The 22,135-nt window shown below is 45.3% G+C and overlaps 1 protein-coding gene across 1 annotated transcript in view; it reads right to left on the reverse strand.

The window, feature by feature from the left end:
* Positions 1-22,135, reverse strand: part of pus10 (pseudouridine synthase 10) — an 89,464-nt gene that overhangs the window by 19,263 nt on the left and 48,066 nt on the right. The window contains exons 6-10 of the mRNA XM_078229916.1: positions 12,118-12,229; positions 11,649-11,710; positions 8,139-8,184; positions 5,278-5,342; positions 955-1,040 (exon numbers count right to left, since the gene is read on the reverse strand). Coding sequence (XP_078086042.1) covers positions 955-1,040; positions 5,278-5,342; positions 8,139-8,184; positions 11,649-11,710; positions 12,118-12,229 — 371 coding nt within the window. The remainder of the gene's footprint in view (positions 1-954; positions 1,041-5,277; positions 5,343-8,138; positions 8,185-11,648; positions 11,711-12,117; positions 12,230-22,135) is intronic.

Below are 22,135 nucleotides of genomic sequence, written 5' to 3' on the forward strand. Positions count from 1 at the left end.
TGAGTTGCCACTGGCTGAATGCTCAGTATTGCATCAAAAGTGAGTTGGATTCAAGTTGCTCCTGAATGAGTTAGGTCCAATAGTACCTAGATTTCAGATCTGTTATGTGAAATTACAGGGCCCTCAAGTTATAAAACAATGTTAAACAATGTCGCACAGGTAAAAGTTATGCCTTTGGGTGGCACAGTGGTTAGCACTGCTGCCTCACAGCACCAGAGAACCGGGTTCAATTCCGGCCTTGGGTGACTGGCTGTGTGGAGTTTGTACGTTCTCCCTGTGTCTGTGTGGATTTCCTCCAGGTCTTCCAGTTTCCTCCGGATGCTCCGGTTTCCTCCCACACTCCAAAGATGCGCAGGTTAGATGGATTGGCCATGCTAAATTGTCCCTTAATGTCAAGGGGATTAGCAGGGTAAACACGTGGGGTTACGGGGATAGGGTCTGGGTGGGATTGTTGTCGGTGCAGGCCTGATGGGCCAAATGGCCTCCTTCTGACTTGTAGAGATTCTATGATTTTACATCAGCACACAAGTGCATTTTTCATCGCAGTGCCAAAATTGTAAGGAAATAAAATTTTTAAAAGGTTTAAATTCGATTACAAATAGCCGTGTTTCATATATGAATTTGCAACGTCTGTCTGATCTGGATTTCTATTGTTTATAGGCTTGCATATTTTCAGATAAAATGTCTGGCCTGAAGAATACATCAACACCAACTAAAATATTATGTTTCGCCAATTTCTCAAAGTAAAATTTAATGTAAAAATTATTAACAGCATTCTTTCCTGAAGCAAACTTGATGTCCCCAACATACATAGCAGTTTTCATTACCCTCAGACTTCTCAAAGCATTTTGCAGCTAATGGAGTACTTCTGAATTGTAATCACTGATATTCCAAATGTTATAAATCACCGATTTACAAATCACAAGCTGAGAGGGAATTACTGCAATGTCTTACCTGCCACATACACTGAATTGTGTGTGCACTGAATTTCCTGAACAACAACCGGGCCTTTAGGTGGTTCAAGCCGATGAGGAAAGTGCCTGTCGAAGATTAAAACACAATGGGTGGGATTCTCCCAAAAAAATTCGAAGTGCCGAATTCGCCTAAAACATGGAGTAAATCCCACTGTTTTTTCAGCAGGATTTTCAAAATGAATTTCCCACACTCTGTGCATCACAGAGAGCCCGAGCATGAATCACGCTAAAGATCAGTGGGCGGGGCCTATTCCCGCTGGAGAGGCCGGCAGGATAGTGCTGAGTGGGCCACTGCACATGCACCAAAATTGGCGCATGCGCAGTAGACCGCACTGCCGGCCTCCTGACCGCTGGCCAGCCCTGTGACCCTTGCATCACTGCCCCACCGATACCCCCATAGCTCGATTGCTGGCCTCCTGGACATGTCCGGGAGCCCACAACCCCTCACAACCCCCCGCAGTCCAGACTGACCCCACCGCCCCATCGTAGTCCTGACCCCCCCCCCAGCAGGCTGAACCACCGCGATGGCCAGGTCCGATCGCTGGCCTCCCTCCCTCTGTCACTGATCCCAGTGCAGAGTGGCAGCAGGACCCCCACCAATCATGTCCCAACAGGTCCCGCCCTCTGGCCCCATCCCCTTGGCACTACCCAATGCCTGGTGGGCAGTGCCAAGGTGCCCCCTGGGCATTGCCATTTTGCCCCTTGGGCGGTGTCAAGCAGTCAGGCTGGCATAACCAAGCTGGCAATGCCCAGGGAGCACCCCTCCTTAACCTGACCTCCTGGGGAGGGGCCTCATAACACCCCTTCACTCCAGCGGAGTCGGGCCATCAGCTCCCAGCTAGTGGGGAGCTGTTGTAAACCCCACTAGAGTGAAACATTCCTGGTGGGGGTGGGATGGGACGAGACTTCAGTCCTGGACCCGCTAATAAGATTCAAATGATCATTACAAATCCAGCAGCCAGAGACGCACAGAGGTCATGGTGCCCAGCAGAAAGCCCACTAAACAGCCTCCACTTAAGTCTCCCGGCCCGCAGCGGGCTGGGAGAGTCATCCCACTATGAGTCTGAGACTTAAAAGACATAGGCGTTAGGACAATATTCCATTATAGCCACAGTTAAAATACAATTCACCTCTACAAATTACTTTCCAAAACAACTTCAATAGGGCGGCACGGTAGCACAGTGGTTAGCACTGCTGCTTCACAGCTCCAGGGACCTGGGTTCGATTCCCGGCTCGGGTCACTGTCTGTGTGGAGTTTGCACATTCTCCTCGTGTCTGCGTGGGTTTCCTCCGGGTGCTCCGGTTTCCTCCCACAGTCCAAAGATGCGCGGGTTAGGTTGATTGGCCATGCTAAAATTGCCCCTTAGTGTCCTGGGATGCGTAGATTAGAGGGATTAGCGGGTAAATATGTAGGGATATGGGGGTAGGGCCTGGGTGGGATTGTGGTCAGTGTAGACTCGATGGGCCGAATGGTCTCTTTCTGTACTGTAGTGTTTCTATGATCATTTTGATCCCATACAACAAAATGATTTTGTGCGTCAGGTTACATATCAACTCATCTTTTATACATTTAAATCTGTAGAAGTGAGTCTGTGCAAATAATTTTCAAAACAATTTGCAATACAAGTAAATTTCAGCTTGATTTCATGAAATAAACTAGTTCTGTAATCAGAGCTTTAATCGCAATACTGATATTCTTTAGGATTTCTGAGTTTTAGAAATGCCTTTTAAAAATAGCTTGTCTTACTCATTCAGTCTCAATTTTTGAGTTAGTTGCAAGGGGGGGTCGGGAAGCCAGTACGAGTCTCCTTCTCCATTGCCATGTGCTACAATGGAGAGTTGTCCCAAGTGACTCTTCCATACGATTTTCATTCTTTCCCCCCTCGCTCCCTGGTCAGTTTGATACCTGTACGAAGCTGTTTGACTGATTGCCAAAATAAAAATTGTCTCACCAGAATGTCCATTTGAAAGTTATCGTGCTGTTCAGGGATGGTGATGCAGTGGGGGATTGAATCTGAGAAGCTAAAAACCCAAACGCTTTTATCTACATTGTACTTTTCATTACCCTTGGGCTTCTCAGAGCGCTTTAAAACCAATGCAGCACTTTTGATGAGCGTTCACTGTTGTAATGTAGGAAACACAACAGCCAATTTGCACACAGCTAGCTCCCACTAAATGCGACGTGATAGTTATTGAGGGTTAAATATTGGGCAAAACACCAAGAATAATTCCCCTGCACGTCTTCAAAATAATACCATGGAATCCTGTTTGCTTTGGTTTTGGTTTAACACTCATTCGAAAGATGGCATCTCCAATATTGCACCACTCCCTCCACATGGCACTGGAGTGTCAACCTTGATTTTTATGCTCCATAAGCTCCACCTACGTTCTTGACTTGTAACAAGTTCTGTTCCCTTATCACTCCTGTGCTCCATGACCTATTTCCCGATCAAATGTCTTGATGTTAAAATTCTTATCTTTATTTTCAAACATCTCCATAGCCTTGCCCCTGCCTATCTCTGTAATCACCTCCAATGTACCAGCTCAGCCTTCAGCCAACTGAGGAAAAGAATATTTGAGGACCATGATCTCAAACTTGATACTAAAGTCATAGTTTACTGGTTCAATATGCTTTGGAGACTTGGACAGTTTGTAGCAGGCACCTTTAAACACTGGAGAATTATCACCTTGAAAGATCCTCCACATCGGTGACTGGAAAGGTGGTCCAACAGCAGTTCTCTCCCAAGCCAACTTGCCTAGCATTGAGATGCTAATAAGTCAAGACCAGCTCCGCTGGACATGGCATGTCATCCGTATACCTGACACCAGACTCCCAAAGCAATTGCTCTACTTGGAACTTGGTCATGACAAGAGACTCCCAGGAGGATAGTGGAAATGCATTGGGGTTCATCAAAGCATCTCTGAAGAGGTCAAATGTCCCCCACCGACTCATGGGAGGCCCTGGCTTGTGACCAACCAAAGTGGAGAAGATTTATTCGGGAAGGCAACAAACACATTAAGAGACTTTGTCAGGAAGAGCAGAGGTGAAGTCAAGATGTTGGAGGGAGCATACAAACCCCTGAACAACCCATCTATCCAACCCTTCAAGTGTCTTCTGTCTGCATGTGGCGCAGTCTGCAGATCGCATACTGGATTATCAGCCATCAAATTACTATGGAAGCTAAATAACCTCGATTCCAAGGGGCTGCCTAAGAAAAAGCAGAATCTCCTTGAAATTCTGGACTCATCTATTCCTAGCCTCTTGAGCAGGGATCTAATTGAAATGTATAAAATTCTGATAGGACAGACCAGATGCAGAAATGTCATTTCCTCTGGCTGGGGGGGTCTAGAAGAAGTGGTCACAGCCTCAGGATATGGGCAGGTTATTTATGGAATCATAGAATCCTTACAGTGTAGAAGGAGGCCATTCGGCCCATCGAGCCTGCACCGACAACAATCCCACCCAGGCCCTATCGCTGTAAACACACATATTCATCCTGCTAATCCCCTGACATTAAAGGGCAGTTTGCCATGGCCAATCCACCTAACCTGCACCTCTTTGGACTATTTAGGACTGAGATGAGAAGAAATGTTTTCACTCAGCGGGTGGTGAACCTGTGAAATTCTCTACCACAGAAGGCTGTGGAGGTCAAGTTACTGGGGATATTTAAGAAGAAATTAGATAGATTTTTAGAATCTAAAGGTGTCAAGGGATATGAGATGAGCATGGGTGTATGGCATTGAGCTACGGGATTAATCATGATCATACTAAATGGCAGAGTAGCCTTGAAGGGCCAAATGGCCTACGCCTGCACTTATTTTCTATATTTCTATCCCTGATTTTATTCACTCCACCACTGGTGGCCAAGCCTTCAGTTGCCTCAGCCCTAAGCTCTAGAATTCCCTCACTTTCCTCTCTGCCTCATTTTACATCTTTAAGACACTTTTCAAAACCTCTCTCTAACCGAGTCTTTGGTCTTCTGACCGAATATCTCCGAATGTGGCTTGGTGTCATGTTTTGCAATTTTGACATCTGATCCTTCATTATATCCGAGCTCCATAACCTTCTCCATTGATCTGATATTCCAATTTTTTGCTCCATCAATTATAGTACTACATCATTCAAATTCTTTTGCATTTTTCTATGTGCTTTTCCTTCTCTCTGGGGTTTTTCCTCAAAGTATTTGTTCATTACCAGTGCAATTATAAATTTATCTCAATATCAATTCTGCATAGAAACTGTCCATTTACTAAGAAATACATAAAATCAATTTGAGGGGAAAAAAAGCTACTGTGCACTCACTGAAGGAAGTCATCATCTTTTATCTTTTCCAAGGCTTTCACCACTGCCATTCTAGTGAAGACTGACTGAAAAAAGAAACATCCGTTATAATTGGTTCTCAGAAGTGTAGGTATATATGCAGGATGTGGCGAGGTGAGTTACATCATACGCTCACTTTAAGGCACAACATTACCAACAAGTCAAATGACTTAATGATCAAGCCTAATTCAAGTTTAGTCTCGGTCATCCAGAGAAATTCTCTGGAATTTTCAGAGAATCACTGCAGCACTTCTGGTCAGCTGCATCACCAAAGGCTTCACCACAGCTTCCAGGGAGAGTTTTCTCACAGGCAGCACAGTTCCTAAACAGTGAGCATGTAGCTACTATAACACCAACTCATTTTCTCTTTATGGGTGTAGAATTTAAACAAATAGAGGGGAAGTTCAAAAGGCTAAGAAAGAGTTAAGTATCCTTCGCCCCCTCCCTTGCCTTTCATCTCCTTTCCTCTTTTCCCTCAATCTCTTAGCTCCAGCTGAAAGGTATTTAACTTGTATCAGTCCATCCATCACTGCTGATCCACTGTTTAAACTTGTTTGTTCCAACCAATTGATTTGTCTTGACCATTCTTTCAGTGCCTTGAACATGAAAACATCCATTTCCAAACCACCGAAATCATCAATTTTCCAAACCTAATCCTATATCTTGAACTCCTTTTTTTTAGTTTAGTTCTGTGAAATAATGACCACAACCAAAATAATTTGTAGGACTCATGAGAACTATGGCCAACATCATTGCCCTCACAGAGCTCAAGAGGGATGAAGCCGAGATCGCTGGGGAGGACAGGGATTGCCCTTGTGGGGAAGAGAGATCGGATTGTCTCAGCAACCAAGTATGGGTCACTCCTCCATTAGTTCAGCACATCCTGACAATCAGTAAGTGACATGCCGTTGTATGTTCCTCACGCTCGTGAACTAAAACTTCATCCTCCATTTCGTAGGCACCTGCTGATTGAGGCCGACAAGGGACACCACCAAAACTCCCAGCCCCCAGACCACATCTGTGGAGAAAGATGATGACAAACTGTCACAGCACTTACCTTACACCCTCCAGAGACACACACCTTGGTGGAGCACAGCTCTTGGGGTCACTTTCTGGGGAAGACCCTTACTGACACATCCCTGAAGTAGCTGGAAGCAGAGACAGGCCAGGTCTCTAGCTCAGCCCCAGTCAGGTGATGAGTCTCTGGAAATGGCATTCCAATTCATGGTGAATAGTCAGCAAGAGACAGGGGATCATCACACAGTGATGTTTGAAGTGTCCACAAAGACTCTGAAGAGTGCAGTTGAACAGAGGGATCTGGGAATACAGGTACAGAATTCCCTAAAAGTGACGTCAGAGGTGGATAGGGTCGTAAAGAGTGCCTTTGGTACATTGGCCTTTATAAATCAGAGTATCGAGTATAAAAGTTGGAGTGTTATGGTAAGGTTATATAAGGCATTGGTGAGGCCGAATTTGGAGTATTGTGTACAGTTTTGGTCACCTAGTTACAGGAAGGATGTAAATACGGTTGAAAGAGTGCAGAGAAGGTTCACAAGGATGTTGCCGGGACTTGAGAAGTTGAGTTACAGAGAGAGATTGAATAGGTTGGGACTTTATTCCCTGGAGCGTAGAAGATTGAGGGGAGATTTGATAGAGGTGTATAAGATTTTGATGGGTACAGATAGAGTGAATGCAAGCAGCCTTTTTCCGCTGAGGCTAGGGGAGAAAAAAAACCAGAGGGCATGGGTTAAGGGTGAAAGGAGAAAAGTTTAAAGGGAATATTAGGGGGGGCTTCTTCAAACAGAGAGTGGTGGGAGTGTGGAATGAGCTGCTGGGTAAAGTGGTAAATGCGGGGTCATTTTTAACATTTAAGAAAAACTTGGACGGGTTCATGGATGAGAGGGGTGTGGAGGGATATGAACAAAGAACAAAGAACAGTACAGCACAGGAAACAGGCCCTTCGGCCCTCCAAGCCTGTGCCGCTCCTTGGTCCAACTAGACCAATCGTTTGTATCCCTCCATTCCCAGGCTGCTCATGTGACTATCCAGGTAAGTCTTAAACGATGTCAGCGTGCCTGCCTCCACCACCCTACTTGGCAGCGCATTCCAGGCCCCCACCACCCTCTGTGTAAAAAACGTCCCTCTGATGTCTGAGTTATACTTCGCCCCTCTCAGCTTGAGCCCGTGACCCCTCGTGATCGTCACCTCCGACCTGGGAAAAAGCTTCCCACTGTTCACCCTATCTATACCCTTCATAATCTTGTATACCTCTATTAGATCTCCCCTCATTCTCCGTCTTTCCAAGGAGAACAACCCCAGTCCAAGTGCAGGTCAGTGGGACTAGGCAAAAAATGGTTCGGCACAGACAAGAAGGGCCAAAAGGCCTGTTTCTGAGCTGTAATTTTCTATGGTTCTAAAGAGGACGACCGTCAAAGTAATCAAAAATAAGAGGGCAAACAACTCTGCAGGTTGCCTTTTCCCCTGCTGCGGATGTCAAGGCAGAATTTAAAAGTGAAAGGCTTAGAAAAATAAAAACAATTTGTCTCGCAATGTGTTGCGCGGGTGAACACAAAAATTGTAAACAATTGGACATCTGAAAATATGTTCACTTTCAATGCATATTGTTTCTAATGGGTGGGATGGGAAAACCCCACCCATTACTTCATATGAAAGTATTTCAGACAGCATTCAGAAGCAATGAATCAGACTTAGTCGATGCAAAGAGTACTTACCAGGCCGGTATTTTCACTTTAAACTATTAGGATGCTATCTAAACAATTTAAAGCTGGAGAAACATGTAGAATTAATTCAGGTCAACCATGAAAAATGACTTTAAAAAATACCTGCTTGTTTTTTGTTGGTCTAAAGCACTCTCGACATACAGTGGCCCTAGATTAGTAACAAATACCATAATTAAGAACATTCAAACAAAAATCACAGCTTTAACGTTTAGGTTTATATTTTTTCCTTGAAAATACATGAGGTAACAATATAGATAAAACACTGAGGTTCCATTCACAGAATCTCAAATGTTCTAAAGGTAGCAGAATTCTTATTGATAGAAAACAGTACATACATTGATTCTCCAGTTTTATTCCCCCTATCTCGAGTGATTCAAGTTAGTCAATATATAGCCTGGAAAAGTACCACAATTAAGTACCACAATTACTTCCTTCGCCATTAGTTAAATACAGCTGTGGAAAAGCACAGCATACAGGATATTTAGGGAAGTGTTTAGAGTTTTATCTAGAACTACAATATGTGCTTATACACACACCAGTAATTGTGCAGCTCATCCATCTCAATGTCCCCTCTAAATTTTTCCAGTTATGTACGCCTGTTCATCTTAATATGCATACTTTAAAATTTTTTTGTATGGCCACGTACACGTAATATCTTAAAGAGGACAACTGGTCAGTGGCCTGTATAGTATGATTGGGTTGATAGCCAGTTGCTCTCACATGTGGCTTACATGCTTGTTTTTTGTTGGCCCAAAAAAATTGTAATATGTCGAGACAGGGCGGCACGGTGGCATAGTGGTTAGCACTGTTGCCTCAAAGCTCCAGGGACCCGGGTTCGATTCCCGGCTTAGGCCGCTGCCTGTGTGGAGTTTGCACATTCTCCCCGTGTCTGTGAGGGTTTCCTCTAGGTGCTCCGGTTTCCTCCCACACTCCAAAGATGTGTGGATTAGGTGGATTGGCCATGCTAAATTGCCCCTTAATGTCAGGGAGACTAGCTAGGGTAAATGCATGGGGTTATGGGGATAGGGTCTGGGTGGGATGTTGTTGGTGTAGACTCAGTAGGCCGAATGGCCTTCTTCTACACTGTAGGGATTCTATGATCCTATGTTAAGGAGATAGATCAGTAATAAATATCAAGATTGAAGGAAATCTGACAAAAATCACAGTATCTTAGCTGCGTGACTATTTCCTGTTCTTGAAAAAGCTGCCCAACTCATCACTGTACGTTAGCCTGTATAGTGTTCAGTTCAAAATGGATAAAATACAGGCACGAGAAGTTGCGACACTGTACAAGGAATGCCATAATGGTTCCCCAAACATCTTGTTTCTACTTCAGCAAGGCATCATTATTGCGTCTAACAAAAAGTAACAAGGTTCTGACGCAGGTGTGACCAGGCACTCAAAAGCTCAAAAGACAGAAGAAATTATTCGCTAACAAAATGATGAATATTAAGTAGTGTGCTCCATAAAGGGTATTCCTCTTGCTCAAGATTAGCTTGGCAGACCTAGCAGCAAACCATAACATGACATGGAAATAAACAGCTTTGTGGATCACCTGTTAGATTAGTTAGGGATTTTTGCAGTTAAGGAAACTAAACCAGTCATCAACACTTAAAGGCAAAAGTTGCAACGTGCGATTAACCCCTCAGATACACAAGATCATATTCATAGAGGATGACTTTGCCTATTACAGAAATTGCTGCTGGTATTAATTAACCCTGAGTCACTTCACCAACTGATCAGGCTCATTTATTGTTTTCCTCACGTGAAGGAGGAGACATGCCATTCTCAACTGGACTCTTAAGAAAGTTTCAATGGAATATGGATGCCCCCAAGAAAGGTGTGACAGGTAAGCGGCTCCTTTGTTTATGTCATGAAGAAACTCATGCACCGTGAAAAGGTGAACAAAGAACAAAGAAAACTACAGCACAGGAACAGGCCCTTCAGCCCTCGAAGCCTGCACTGACCATGCTGCCCATCTGAACTAAAACCCCCTACCCTTCTGGGGATCATATCCCTCCATTCCCATCCTATTCATGTATTTGTCCAGATGCCCCTTAAAGGTCACTATCTTATCTGCTTCCTACCTCCTACCTTCCTACCTCCCCCCGCAGTGAGTTCCAGACACCCACCACCCTCTGTGTAAAAAACTTGCCTAGTACATCTCCTTTAAACCTTGCCCCTCGCACCTTAAACTTATGCTCCCTAGTAATTGACTCTTCCACCCTGGGAAAAAGCTTCTGACTATCCACTCTGTCCATGCCCCTCATAATCTTGTAGACTTCCATCAGGTCTCCCCTCAACCTCCGTGAACTGGAAGAAAATCTTGAAGAAACAGACAGGTATCTTTATAGTGCTACTCTAATAAGAAATACATTATGTGGCATCATAAATGAATAAAGAGCTAAAGGGAAACTGGAATCAAAATTAAAAGACAATACAGAATATAAGAAATATTTTGATGCTGAGAGAGAGGAGGTCAAAAAGAAATAAGAACACTTAGGAGAGAAGTTCAAAAATGATGCGGGCAAAGAGAAATTATTAAATCAAATTATCAAGGAATACAAAGTAAAATAATAAAATATTCTACAGATACATGAATAATAAAAGGAAAATTAAAGTTCTGGTTCCGACCCCCTGGAAAGGCCCACTGCTGGTCAGTCAACTATCTGATTGGCACATACTAGTGACTGGCCCTCCTGGTAAGGTATACGCTGGGGTCTCTGAGACGCCGTGGCCAGCACAGGATTCTGCCCATTAAATCACTATTTTTTTACTAAAGAAGATAACAAAATAGACAATTCATTGCAGGATGAACTTAAAAAGAATATTAATCTAATTGGGATAGAAAAGGAGAAAATTAATAGACAAAAAGCAAAACTAAAAGAAGATTAACCCCATTTCCAAATAGTATGCATTCATCAGTGATAGGAAAAATACCGGGATCTATACAAAGTATGCATCTAAAATCAGAAAATAAATAATTAGCATGGATTCCAAAAGGGTAATTCACTTGACTAAGCACATAGCATTCTTCAAAGAGATTAAGGAAAGAGTAGACAAGGGTAATGAGTAGAAGCCATACATCTGGGTTTTCAAAATTCCCTTGATAGGATACCACATAGTAGGCGCATGACAAGGGTTAGGGCATGTGGAGTCAGGTGACAAATAGCTGATTGGAAAACAAAAGGACTGAAAAAAGCATAAAGCAGAGAATAGGGGTAAAGGACAGATTAGAAGTTAGAAAGCAGTGTTCCACAAGAGTAATGCTGGGAACACTATTGTTCATAATTTACATGAACGATTTGATCACTTGCATCTGGGTTGGTACAGTAAAAACACATCTGCATTAGGAGACACTTGGCTGAAAACACATCCTTTACGGTGTATCTTAAACGACTTTTTGTCATAAACAAAACCTGATACAACAAAGAAGTTGAAGTCAAAAGTTCTTTCAAGCACTCCAGAAACTTGATACAGTACTCATGATGCAAGGAAGCATAACTTACTCTCACACAAAATTTGCGAGTGATAATTTGCCTATATATATATAAAACAAAAATATGTTAGCATTCTACAGCAAACAGGGGAGTGATAAATAGGGCAACTTACAGAAAGTGGCAATCCCCATCTGTTTCAGGGTGCGCGAAGATCACACTTACTTCAAATAAACTCTAGTATTGAAAGAAAGGCAGTTCATCTTCAAGCAAAAAAAAGGCAATTTTTATAGTCCCAAAGCTTTTATTTGACCATTTCAGAATACAGTATCAAAAATAAAGCAAACCAGTTTACTTCTAATTTAAAAGAGTATCATTTCAAATAGTCGAGCGTTTTCCTTACATTTTTTTCCTTCAAAATATAGATAATTCTTAAATGTTCTCATAGGTGAATGAGATTTTATTCATTAGAAAAGCAATCAATTTAGCATCCCAGAAGTTAAAGTACAATTATCCTATAATCGATCTATATAATGCATTGCATTACATTTTTACATTCTAACATATTCAACTTTGAAACTATAATGGTAATAAAATAAATACTGCCAAAGATCATCCTGAATTTCTGGAGACATATACTCTACCTTTCCATCCACAGGTACACCAAGTTCCTCAGAAAGCAGAGGATGGGTTATCCACTTGTAGACTTCTTTAAGTTGTAAAATATCATCCTTTGCTAAAACGCTTCCTTGTTGTCTGTCAAACACAGAGTATGATACTTGAAAATCTCGTCTAAGCCTTATGTTGATTAGTGCTCAATTTTATGCAGTAATCTTGTAACGACCAGAATAGAATGAGAATTTGAAAAATTGTGGTCGCTTGGTTTCAGCTGCAGTGAGAACAGCAACATTAAATGTGATCAGTAAAGGAAACTGTACTTAAGACAGGAACTTGATTTGATTTATTATTGTCACATTTATTAGTATACCGTGAAAATTATTGTTTCTTGCACGCTATGCAGACAAAGCATTCTGTATATAGAGAAGGAAAGTAGATAGTGCAGAATGTAATGTTACAGTCGTAGCTAGGGTGTAGAGAAAGATCAACTTAATGTGAGGTAGGTCCATTCAAGTCTGAAGGCAGCAGGGAAGAGCTGTTCTTGAGTCGGTTGGTACATGTCCTCAGACTTTTATATCTTTTTCCTGATGGAAGAGAGTATGTCCAGGGTGTGAGTAATTATGCTGGCTGCTTTTCCGAGGCAGCATGAAGTGCAAAAGGACTCAATGGGTGGTAGGCTGGTTTGAGTGATGGACTGGGCTTCATTCATGACCCTTTGTAATTTCTTGCGGTCTTGGACAGAGCAGAAACCATACTAAGCTGTGATACAACCAGAAATAAAGCTTTCTATGTATGATGCATCTGTAAAAGTTGGTGACAGCTGCAGCGGACATGTCAAATTTCCTTAGTCTTCTGAGAAAGAAGAAGTGTTCGTGGGCTTCCTTAACTATAACATCCACATGGAGGGATCAGGACAGGTTGTGGTGATCAGGACACCTAAAAACCTGAAGCTGTCGACCATTTCTACTTCGTCCCCAATGATGTAGACAGGGACCTGTCCTCCACTATGACTATCTCCTTCATTTTGTTGACATTGAGGGAGAGATTATGGTCGTCACACCAGTTCACTAAATTCTCTATCTCTTTCCTGTACTCCGTCTGGTCATTATTTAAGATCCGACCCGCTACGGTGGTGTCATCAGCAAACTTGTAAATCGAGTTGGAGGGGAATTTGGCCACACAGTCACAGATGTATAAGGAGTATAGTAAGGGGCTGAGGACACTGCCTGTGGGGCACCGGTGTTGAGGATGATAATGGAGGAGGTGTTGTTGTCTATCCTTACTGATTGCGGTCTGTGGGTTAGGAAGTTCAGGATCCAGTCGCAGAGAGAGGAGCTGAACCCTAGGCCACGGAGTCTGGAAATGAGTTTTGTAGGAATAATGGTGTTGAAGGTTGAGCTGCAGTCAATAAATAGGAGTCTGACATAGGTGTCTTTGTTATCTAGGTGTTCCAGGGTTGAGTATAGGGCCAGGGAGATGGCATCTGCTGTGGACCTGTTGCGACAGTAGGCAAACTGTAGTGGATCCAGGCCATCTGGGAGGCCGGAACTGATTCGTGCCATGACTAACCTTTCGAAGCACTTCATAATGATGGCTGTCAGAGCCACCGAACGATAGTTATTAAGGCACGCTGCCTGGCTTTTCTTTGGTACTGGCTTGGTTTGCTCCTACTCTGATATTAGTATTCACGGGACAAGAGGTGAAGAGGAAATAATATTGAATGAAAATAGATAACACAGACGAATATAAGTTACAGAATCTCCCTTCTCCTTCAAACCTTCCAGAAACTAAATAGGTGATATACACCTTGGTAGAGAAGTTAACTTTGAGACAATCAATTAATTTTAAACAAAGTTAGCTGGGTATCTGCTTATAAACAGAATTGAGGATGATAAAGGTAAAAGTGCCTTTTGAAATGTCATAGCAAGGAAGATAATAAGTAATTAACATATATTACATGATGTAAGATTTAATAGGTGTTTTAGAGATTTGCTCAAATTTTCAGGGTGAAACTTCACTGGAGGTTTTCTGAAAAGACTAAATGCATTGGGTACAGTTTGCAATGGAACTGAATATCAACTATAGAATTGCACTTTAACACTGGCACCTATTTAGTTCCGATTCTGGCAGCCCTGCATTTTTCACATTGCTAAATCTGTAATTTTGAGGTTCTATAATTTTACCGGTGGGCCAAGAGGGCGGATCTAGTAAAGAGTAACAAGCTGGTGCATAGACGCAATCAAAACTGAATGAGCATAAGCAGAGAAATATCAAAACAAATGGGCCTGTTAAATGCAGAGAACTTTACTTCTTCCACATTTTCTCACTTAATGACTCACTGCCTTGTAATTCCTTGCTTCTTTTTTTTAAGTCAGCTTGTTTCTCCATTTCCTTCAAAAAGCCCCAACTCATAGCTGAAATGTATTTTCTTGGAATAGAGGTAAAGGGTTTTGATTTATTCACATGATTGCACTGTATGGGAGTGATCTTACCGTATCGTCACGCCAGTCAATCAGCATGGTGAGCCGGTAAGATCACATGAGAGGCTAAAAACTGGTTTGCACCCGGTTTCACGCCTCTCGCGATCTTACCAGCCTCAATCTGCAGGTGTAATCAGCCTTGCGTCCAAGAAGGGTGCAAGGCTGATTTTAATATTTAAATCTGCGGGGTGGTGATTGGCCGGTGGGGGGGGGGGGGGGGGGGGGGGGTTTGGTTTGAGGTGATTGGCTGGGGGGAGGAGCCGCAATCTGCAACCAGGCAATCAGGGGCAGCAATCGAGGGGAGGTGGAGAGGAGGAAGGGGAGGCAGTGTCCGGGGGGTGGGGAGGGGAATAGTGACAATCTCCCAGTGCACTGTGTACTCTTGACACACTGCAGTGGGGCATCAGGGTGTATGTACAATAGTGCCCTCTAGCAGTCATCAGCTGGCTTCCCAGTGTGAATGGACTCCGTCTACTCTCCCTACTGATGAGAATCACACTTTGCCTCTTTTTATTTTAAATGTGTCGTAAAATTTGATTTTTTCTCTCAGCGAAAAAACGGGTCTGAAACTCTCCCGTTTTCATGCTCATTTGGTTTTTGGAATTTTTTTGGTAAGATAGCTCCCTATATGTTTATCACAAGTAGAGGGGACAAGACTTCATGTCACTGAAAACTTTCATACGTTGCACATAACTTCAATCTGCTATTGCAGATTGCTCCAAGTACAGTCAGGTTTCCGCACAACCCACTTCTACATTCAAATCAAAAACTGACTTGGTTGCATTCATGGTTTTGTCAAATTGTCATTTGGAAGTTTTTAAATGGTCTGAAAGACATTTGAAATGAAAAAACAATTCTGCCAAATTTATTCCCAACCCCAAGTGGACAGCAGCAACCAGGAATAATAAACAAGGCAACAAAAAAACATTTAACTGTATATCATTTGAAGGAGAAAGTACTAAGAAGAAGTTAAATTAAAAGAAGTTAAAGGAAATAAATAAATGCTTTTAACAAAAAAAATACAGGGGACAAAAATGGAAAAAATATGGGTTAATTGAATTTTTGTTTCAAGTGTGTTCTTCATTTCCAGAAGTTAGTTCAGTAATAAAGCTATCCTGATATTACTTTATTAAAATACTGAACTTAATTTCAGCATCAGTGTAAGATTTGTAAATAAAAGGAAGATTAGTCAGTATTCGTAGCTAGGAATTCTGGATTTTAAATTTCGTAAATCTGTCACAGTATCACACATATTGCCAACAAAAATTAACCACACAGATGCTCTAACACATTGACCTATCTACCATACTACTCTACATTGTAACTGCAACAGCTACCCTATGCTGAGCTGCCAATCTCATCGGTAATCTGGGTTGAAGTGAAGAACAGCGTTTATCATGTGAGGTGATCACAAAGAGGACAGGGCAAGAATGAGAGCCAGAATGCGGATAGAATCTAGGAACTCTATTTTAGTGGAAATAGTGAATGTCGAGTGTATTTTGTGCAGAACTGCAGAATATTACCCTTTGTTGACCAAATAACAAGGCTGAATTCAAGTTAATATTTAGATTTTTGTTTTGAATAACAAAATATCTTATTGAAGGCTGTTTGCTCATCCTTCCTCCCTGCCCCTTTCCCACATTACCTATTATGTGCAGAATCAAACAAGTATCAGAATACTTAGCCAAAGAATCCCATTTTATTTGTGAAATTCTACATCACAGATTACTGATTCACAATGTTATTAAAACCTTATTTAGCCTTTGTCAATGAATAAAGATCAAAGCTCATTATTCACTCACATTACCAGTCCTAATACGGACAGTAGCCACTTTCACATTAATTACTAGTTTGAAAACTGCAGCGAGAGCCACAAAGACAGTACGAAGTTTTACTTCTTCATTTTCAAGCTTATAAAAAGAAATATTGAACTATGACTCATTAAATCCAGAGCCATTTGCAAATCTTTGCTCTGACTACACCGCTAGTCATGTTACTTTCAAATTAAGATATTCAAATACCATCTATTTAGGCCTATTTAGAAAAGCAAAATTAAATGTCCTTCACAGTATCATTTGGGAAATGATTTTCAATCTTTGTTCATCTGTTAGAGACTGCATCTTCCCCACAGATTTTGGATGGTTTCCTTTTCCCTTCCCTCCCCACCTTATCAACCCTTTTTCTTCCTGCATGTGCACCTCAAAACATATCTCTTTGGTGACTCCTCAAAATTCTGAAGCAGTCTGCACCAGTATGCAGCAAGACCTGGACAACATTCAGGACTGGGCTGAAGAGTGACAAGTAACATTCACACCACACAACTGACAGGAAATAACCATATTCAACAAGACAAAATTGAACCATCTCCCTTTGACATTCAATGGAATTATCATCACTGAATCCCCCATTATCAACATCCTGGGGATTACTACTGATCAGAAATTGAACTGGACCAGCCATTTAATTGCTGTGGCTACAAGAGCAGGTCAGAGCCTGGGAATACTGTGGCACATATCTCTCCAAAGGCTGTCCGCCAACTTTAAGGCACAAGGCAGGAGTACAATGGAATACTCTCCATTTGCCTGGATGAGCGCAGCTCCAACAATACTCAAGCTCGACAAAGCAGCCCACTTGTTTGGCACCCCATCCACCACCTTCAACATTCACTCCTTCCACCATGGATACACAATTGTAGCAGTGTGCACCATCTCCAAGATGTATTGCAGCAGCCCACCAAGGCTCCTTTGACAGCACCTTCTGGACATGTGACCTCTACCACATCGAAGGACAAGGGCAGCGGATACATGAGAACACCACCCCCTGCAACTGCCCCTCCAAGCCACACACCATCCTGACTTGGAAATATATCAACATTCCTTCACTGTTGCTGGGTCAAAATCCTGAAACACCCTCCCTAACAGCACTGTGGCTGTACCTACACCACATGAACTGCAGGGTTGGCATCCAAGCCTGCCATGGGCTCCCAGCTGAAGCTAAAAATCTCAACAAACAAATAAATGATTTATTTGTTTGGTTACATCCTTAATTGTCTATGCAGTGGTTGATAGAAACGACAGAAAATCTATTTCCAGCTGACAAGCAAAGATTTCAGTGCAGATTCAGTCTTTTTTGTCAGTGTAGTGCTTTCTTTAAGAAAGAATGTTAGTGAATCTGTTCACTTTACTGATCCTAATGGAGTGGCACCTAATGGTTCAATTTAAAAATGCAACTAATAAGTTGGGACTTTTACATTCTCAACCTTGCCCCTCGTCTGAGGTGTGGTGACCCTCAGGTTAAATCACCATCAGTCAGCCCTCCTGCTCAAAGAGGAGAGCAACTGCTATGGTCATCTGGGACTTATGGTGACTTTACCTCTACCTTATGACGCATTGCCTCTCAACAACTTAGGGGCACAAATGTAACTGCATCATGCATCACATGTGAACTGCATGGATTAAAAACTCATATAACTTGCATCATTAAAACTGTTCAGCTGCTTTCCAAAAATAGAAAACACAAGTAATATGATAAATAGTCATTAATTTCTGCATACTGTTGACAATAAAAAATGGCATCTTTCTTGTTAGTTTGAAAATATAGCAAACTGACTTGAGTTCCACATATGAATCAATGAACTCTTTTCAGAGACTGTGAATGACTCTCATGTTGCTCTCAATTTGACATCCAAAGCCTTCAACACATCACTGACGTAGTTTCCTGCTTTTCCCCCTCGCCAGCTCTGCTTTAGCCATTTTGTGGCTAAAGTCTATTTCTAGGACTTAAAATCAGTTCAGTTCCACCAATTCACAAGCAAATTACTGACACGCCAGCCAGCCTGGCTTCACAAAGGTCAGGGTGTCATTTTTAAAGGACTGCCCAATCTCAGAGTTCAGTGACAGGCTCCCCTCCCGCAACCCCACGGAAATGATGACCCCCACCGGATGATCAAGGGAGCACCCCCAAACCTTTCACTCTGGAGGGGCAACCTCTCCCCCAACACTAAACGGACGGGTCACCGCACCCCGCATCCCAACCGCGCCACCCCCCCCACCCCGCCGCCCTTGTGACACTCCAAATATGATGTCACAAAATCCCCACTCCCCTCAAGCTCCCCCTTTAAGCCCCAGCCTCTGGCAGTGACACCCAGGCAATGCCCCTTGCCATCACAGCCACTGTCAGTGCCAAGGTGTCAGGATGGGGAGCAGTGCTAGTCTCCCCTATGGCTGGAAGCTACCTCCAGCGCAGGCATGCTATTCCAGCATGAGAGGTTGAAGGAAACCCACTATGAAATGAAAATTCAGTCAAGATCTTCAGAACCAAGAATAAGCTGTTTCAAAAAATTGCAGTTAGAACTAGCAAGCACTTGAGATCAAAGAGAAATCCTGTTTTACAAAAAAACTACCGTTAGAAAAGAGAAAGCACTTCAAAAACAAACAAAGCTACTACCTGCTGTGAAATAGCCTGAACCCATCAATCAGGCGGCTAGTAAAAGGTACTGAAGAATGAAATTGAATGTAAACAAAGCTCTTCAAAACATTTACGCTTCTCAGCATGCCCAGAGACATGAAATGAAAGTGTGGTGTTAGAGAAATGGGGCCAGACTGAACAGATGTGGTGAAAAGAGGAAATACTTGAGGCTTACTGGAACGTGAACTGATTGTATCAACAATAAACTGTTTGATCTACTTTGGAGTTGTCAATCAAAGCAGTTCAAAGCTGGTCAGGCAGCACTGCGCCTCATTCGGGCTACAAAGGGGAATCACCCAGTTAAACTGACCTCTCCTGTCCATCAGAGTACTTCAAAGAGGTCTGGTCATACCTGGGGCTTCTGAGAGAAAGCAAGAAAATCCCTCTAATGAAACTGACATGTCCTGTCAATCAGAATACTCCAAAGGGGTCTAATCACAACTGGGGCTTCTGAATCAACCAAGGGCAATCCCCTCTACAGAATGGTAAGCTGTTGTGATTTTGAAGACTTCCAGGCATTCAGGGGACATGGATATTAAAGAACCAGGCCACTTTAAATGTTTTACAGAACACAGACAATAGTAAAGATTTTTTAACAGAAAGTTGCCTGAAATCACCAAGGTAAGAATGATCTGCACATTTTCCTGGGTGAGAAGAGGAAGTCCAACCACAAGACCTTAATTCCGGAGGAGAGACAGAGGTCAATCCCTCTCCTCCCAGCCTACGCCTACCCAACCCCCAGGTCCCTTGGGGTACCCTTCCTCTGCAGTCTGGTACTGGTAGAAGGGCACATGAGCACATACTTACCCTCCCTTGGAGTCCAAGATGCCAAGTCTACACTTGTCAGGACCTGTATTATTTGGTGGCTGCTGGGGTGGGGGTGGCAGGAGCATACCAGGAGGCCGGAGCATCTGGCCTCAAGCCTAGTAATTAGATTATAATGTCTATTCATGATTATTCATCACGTTCTCAGCCACTGTGGGCAAGGACCTGGTCGGGGCAAAGGCAGCGGACCAGGAGACTCCCAACGGATTTCGCGCCCATCATGAACCACATTACGACTGTCACACCCGATTCAACGGTCTATCGGGAATCCCGCTTGGAGTTAGCGACCCCGGAGAATGCCCCGCCTACACTGCATACTCACCAACACACACACAGACGCGCGCACTCGTGCACCCGCGCACACACACACCCATGCACCACCACACACCAACACAAACACACACACCCACGCACCAACACCAAGATGCACACTCGCCCACGTGCCTCCACGCACCAGCACGCACACACCCATGCCCACACAGATATCAACACGCACCCGCCCGCGCGCACACACCCACCTGCGCGCACACACCCACCCACCCATGCACGCGCACCCACGCACGTCCGCCCATGCGCGTGCCCACCAGCGCCCACCCGCGTCCACCCGCGCTCCCACCCACCCGCGCTCGCGCGCACACCCGCGCGCGCGCACCCATGCACACACCCACCCACGCACACACACACCCACCCACGCGCGCACACACACCCACCCACGCGCGCACACACACCCACCCACGCGCACACACACACCCACCCACGCGCACACACACACCCACCCACCCGCACACACACACCCACCCACCCGCACACACACACCCACCCACCCGCACACACACACCCACCCACCCGCACACACACACCCACCCACCCGCACACACCCACCCACCCACCCGCACACACCCACCCACCCACCCGCACACACCCATCCACCCACGCGCACACACACCCACCCACGCGCGCACACACACACACCCACCCACGCGCACACACACACACCCACCCACGCGCACACACACACACCCACCCACGCGCACACACACACACCCACCCACGCGCACACACACACACCCACCCACGCGCACACACACACACCCACCCACGCGCACACATACACACCCACCCACCCACGCGCACACACATACACCCGACCACGCGCACACACACACACCCACCCACGCGCACACACACACACCCACCCACGCGCACACACACACCCACCCACCCGCACACACACACCCACCCGCACACACACACCCACCCGCACACACACACCCACCCGCACACACACACCCACGCGCGCACACACACCCACGCGCACACACCCACGCACACCCACCCACGCGCACACACCCACGCGCACACACCCACGCACACCCACCCACCCGCGCACGCACACCCACCCACGCGCGCACGCACACCCACCCACGCGCGCACGCACACCCACCCACGCGCGCACGCACACCCACCCACGCGCGCACACACACCCACCCACGCGCGCACACACACCCACCCACGCGCGCACACACACCCACCCACGCGCACACACACACCCACCCACGCGCACACACACACCCACCCACGCGCACACACACACCCACCCGCGCGCACACACACACCCACCCGCGCGCACACACACACTCACCCGCGCGCACACACACACCCACCCGCGCGCACACACACACCCACCCGCGCGCACACACACACCCACCCGCGCGCACACACACACCCACCCGCACGCACACACACACCCACCCGCACACACACACACACCCACCCGCACACACACACACACCCACCCGCACACACACACACACCCACCCGCACACACACACACACCCACCCGCACACACACACCCACCCGCACACCCGCTCACCCGCACACACACACCCGCCCACGCACACACACACACACCCACACACCCACACACCCGCGCACGCACACCCGCGCACGCGCACACACACACCCACCCGCGCGCACACACCCACCCGCGCGCACACACCCACCCGCGCGCACACACCCACGCGCGCGCACACACCCACGCGCGCGCACACACCCACGCGCGCGCACACACCCACGCGCGCGCACACACCCACGCGCGCGCACACACCCACGCGCGCGCACACACCCACGCGCGCGCACACACCCACGCGCGCGCACACACCCACGCGCGCGCACACACCCACGCGCGCGCACACACCCACGCGCGCGCACACACCCACGCGCGCGCACACACCCACGCGCGCGCACACACCCACGCGCGCGCACACACCC

Source organism: Mustelus asterias, chromosome 15, assembly GCF_964213995.1.
Source record: "Mustelus asterias chromosome 15, sMusAst1.hap1.1, whole genome shotgun sequence".
Taxonomy (NCBI): domain Eukaryota; kingdom Metazoa; phylum Chordata; class Chondrichthyes; order Carcharhiniformes; family Triakidae; genus Mustelus; species Mustelus asterias.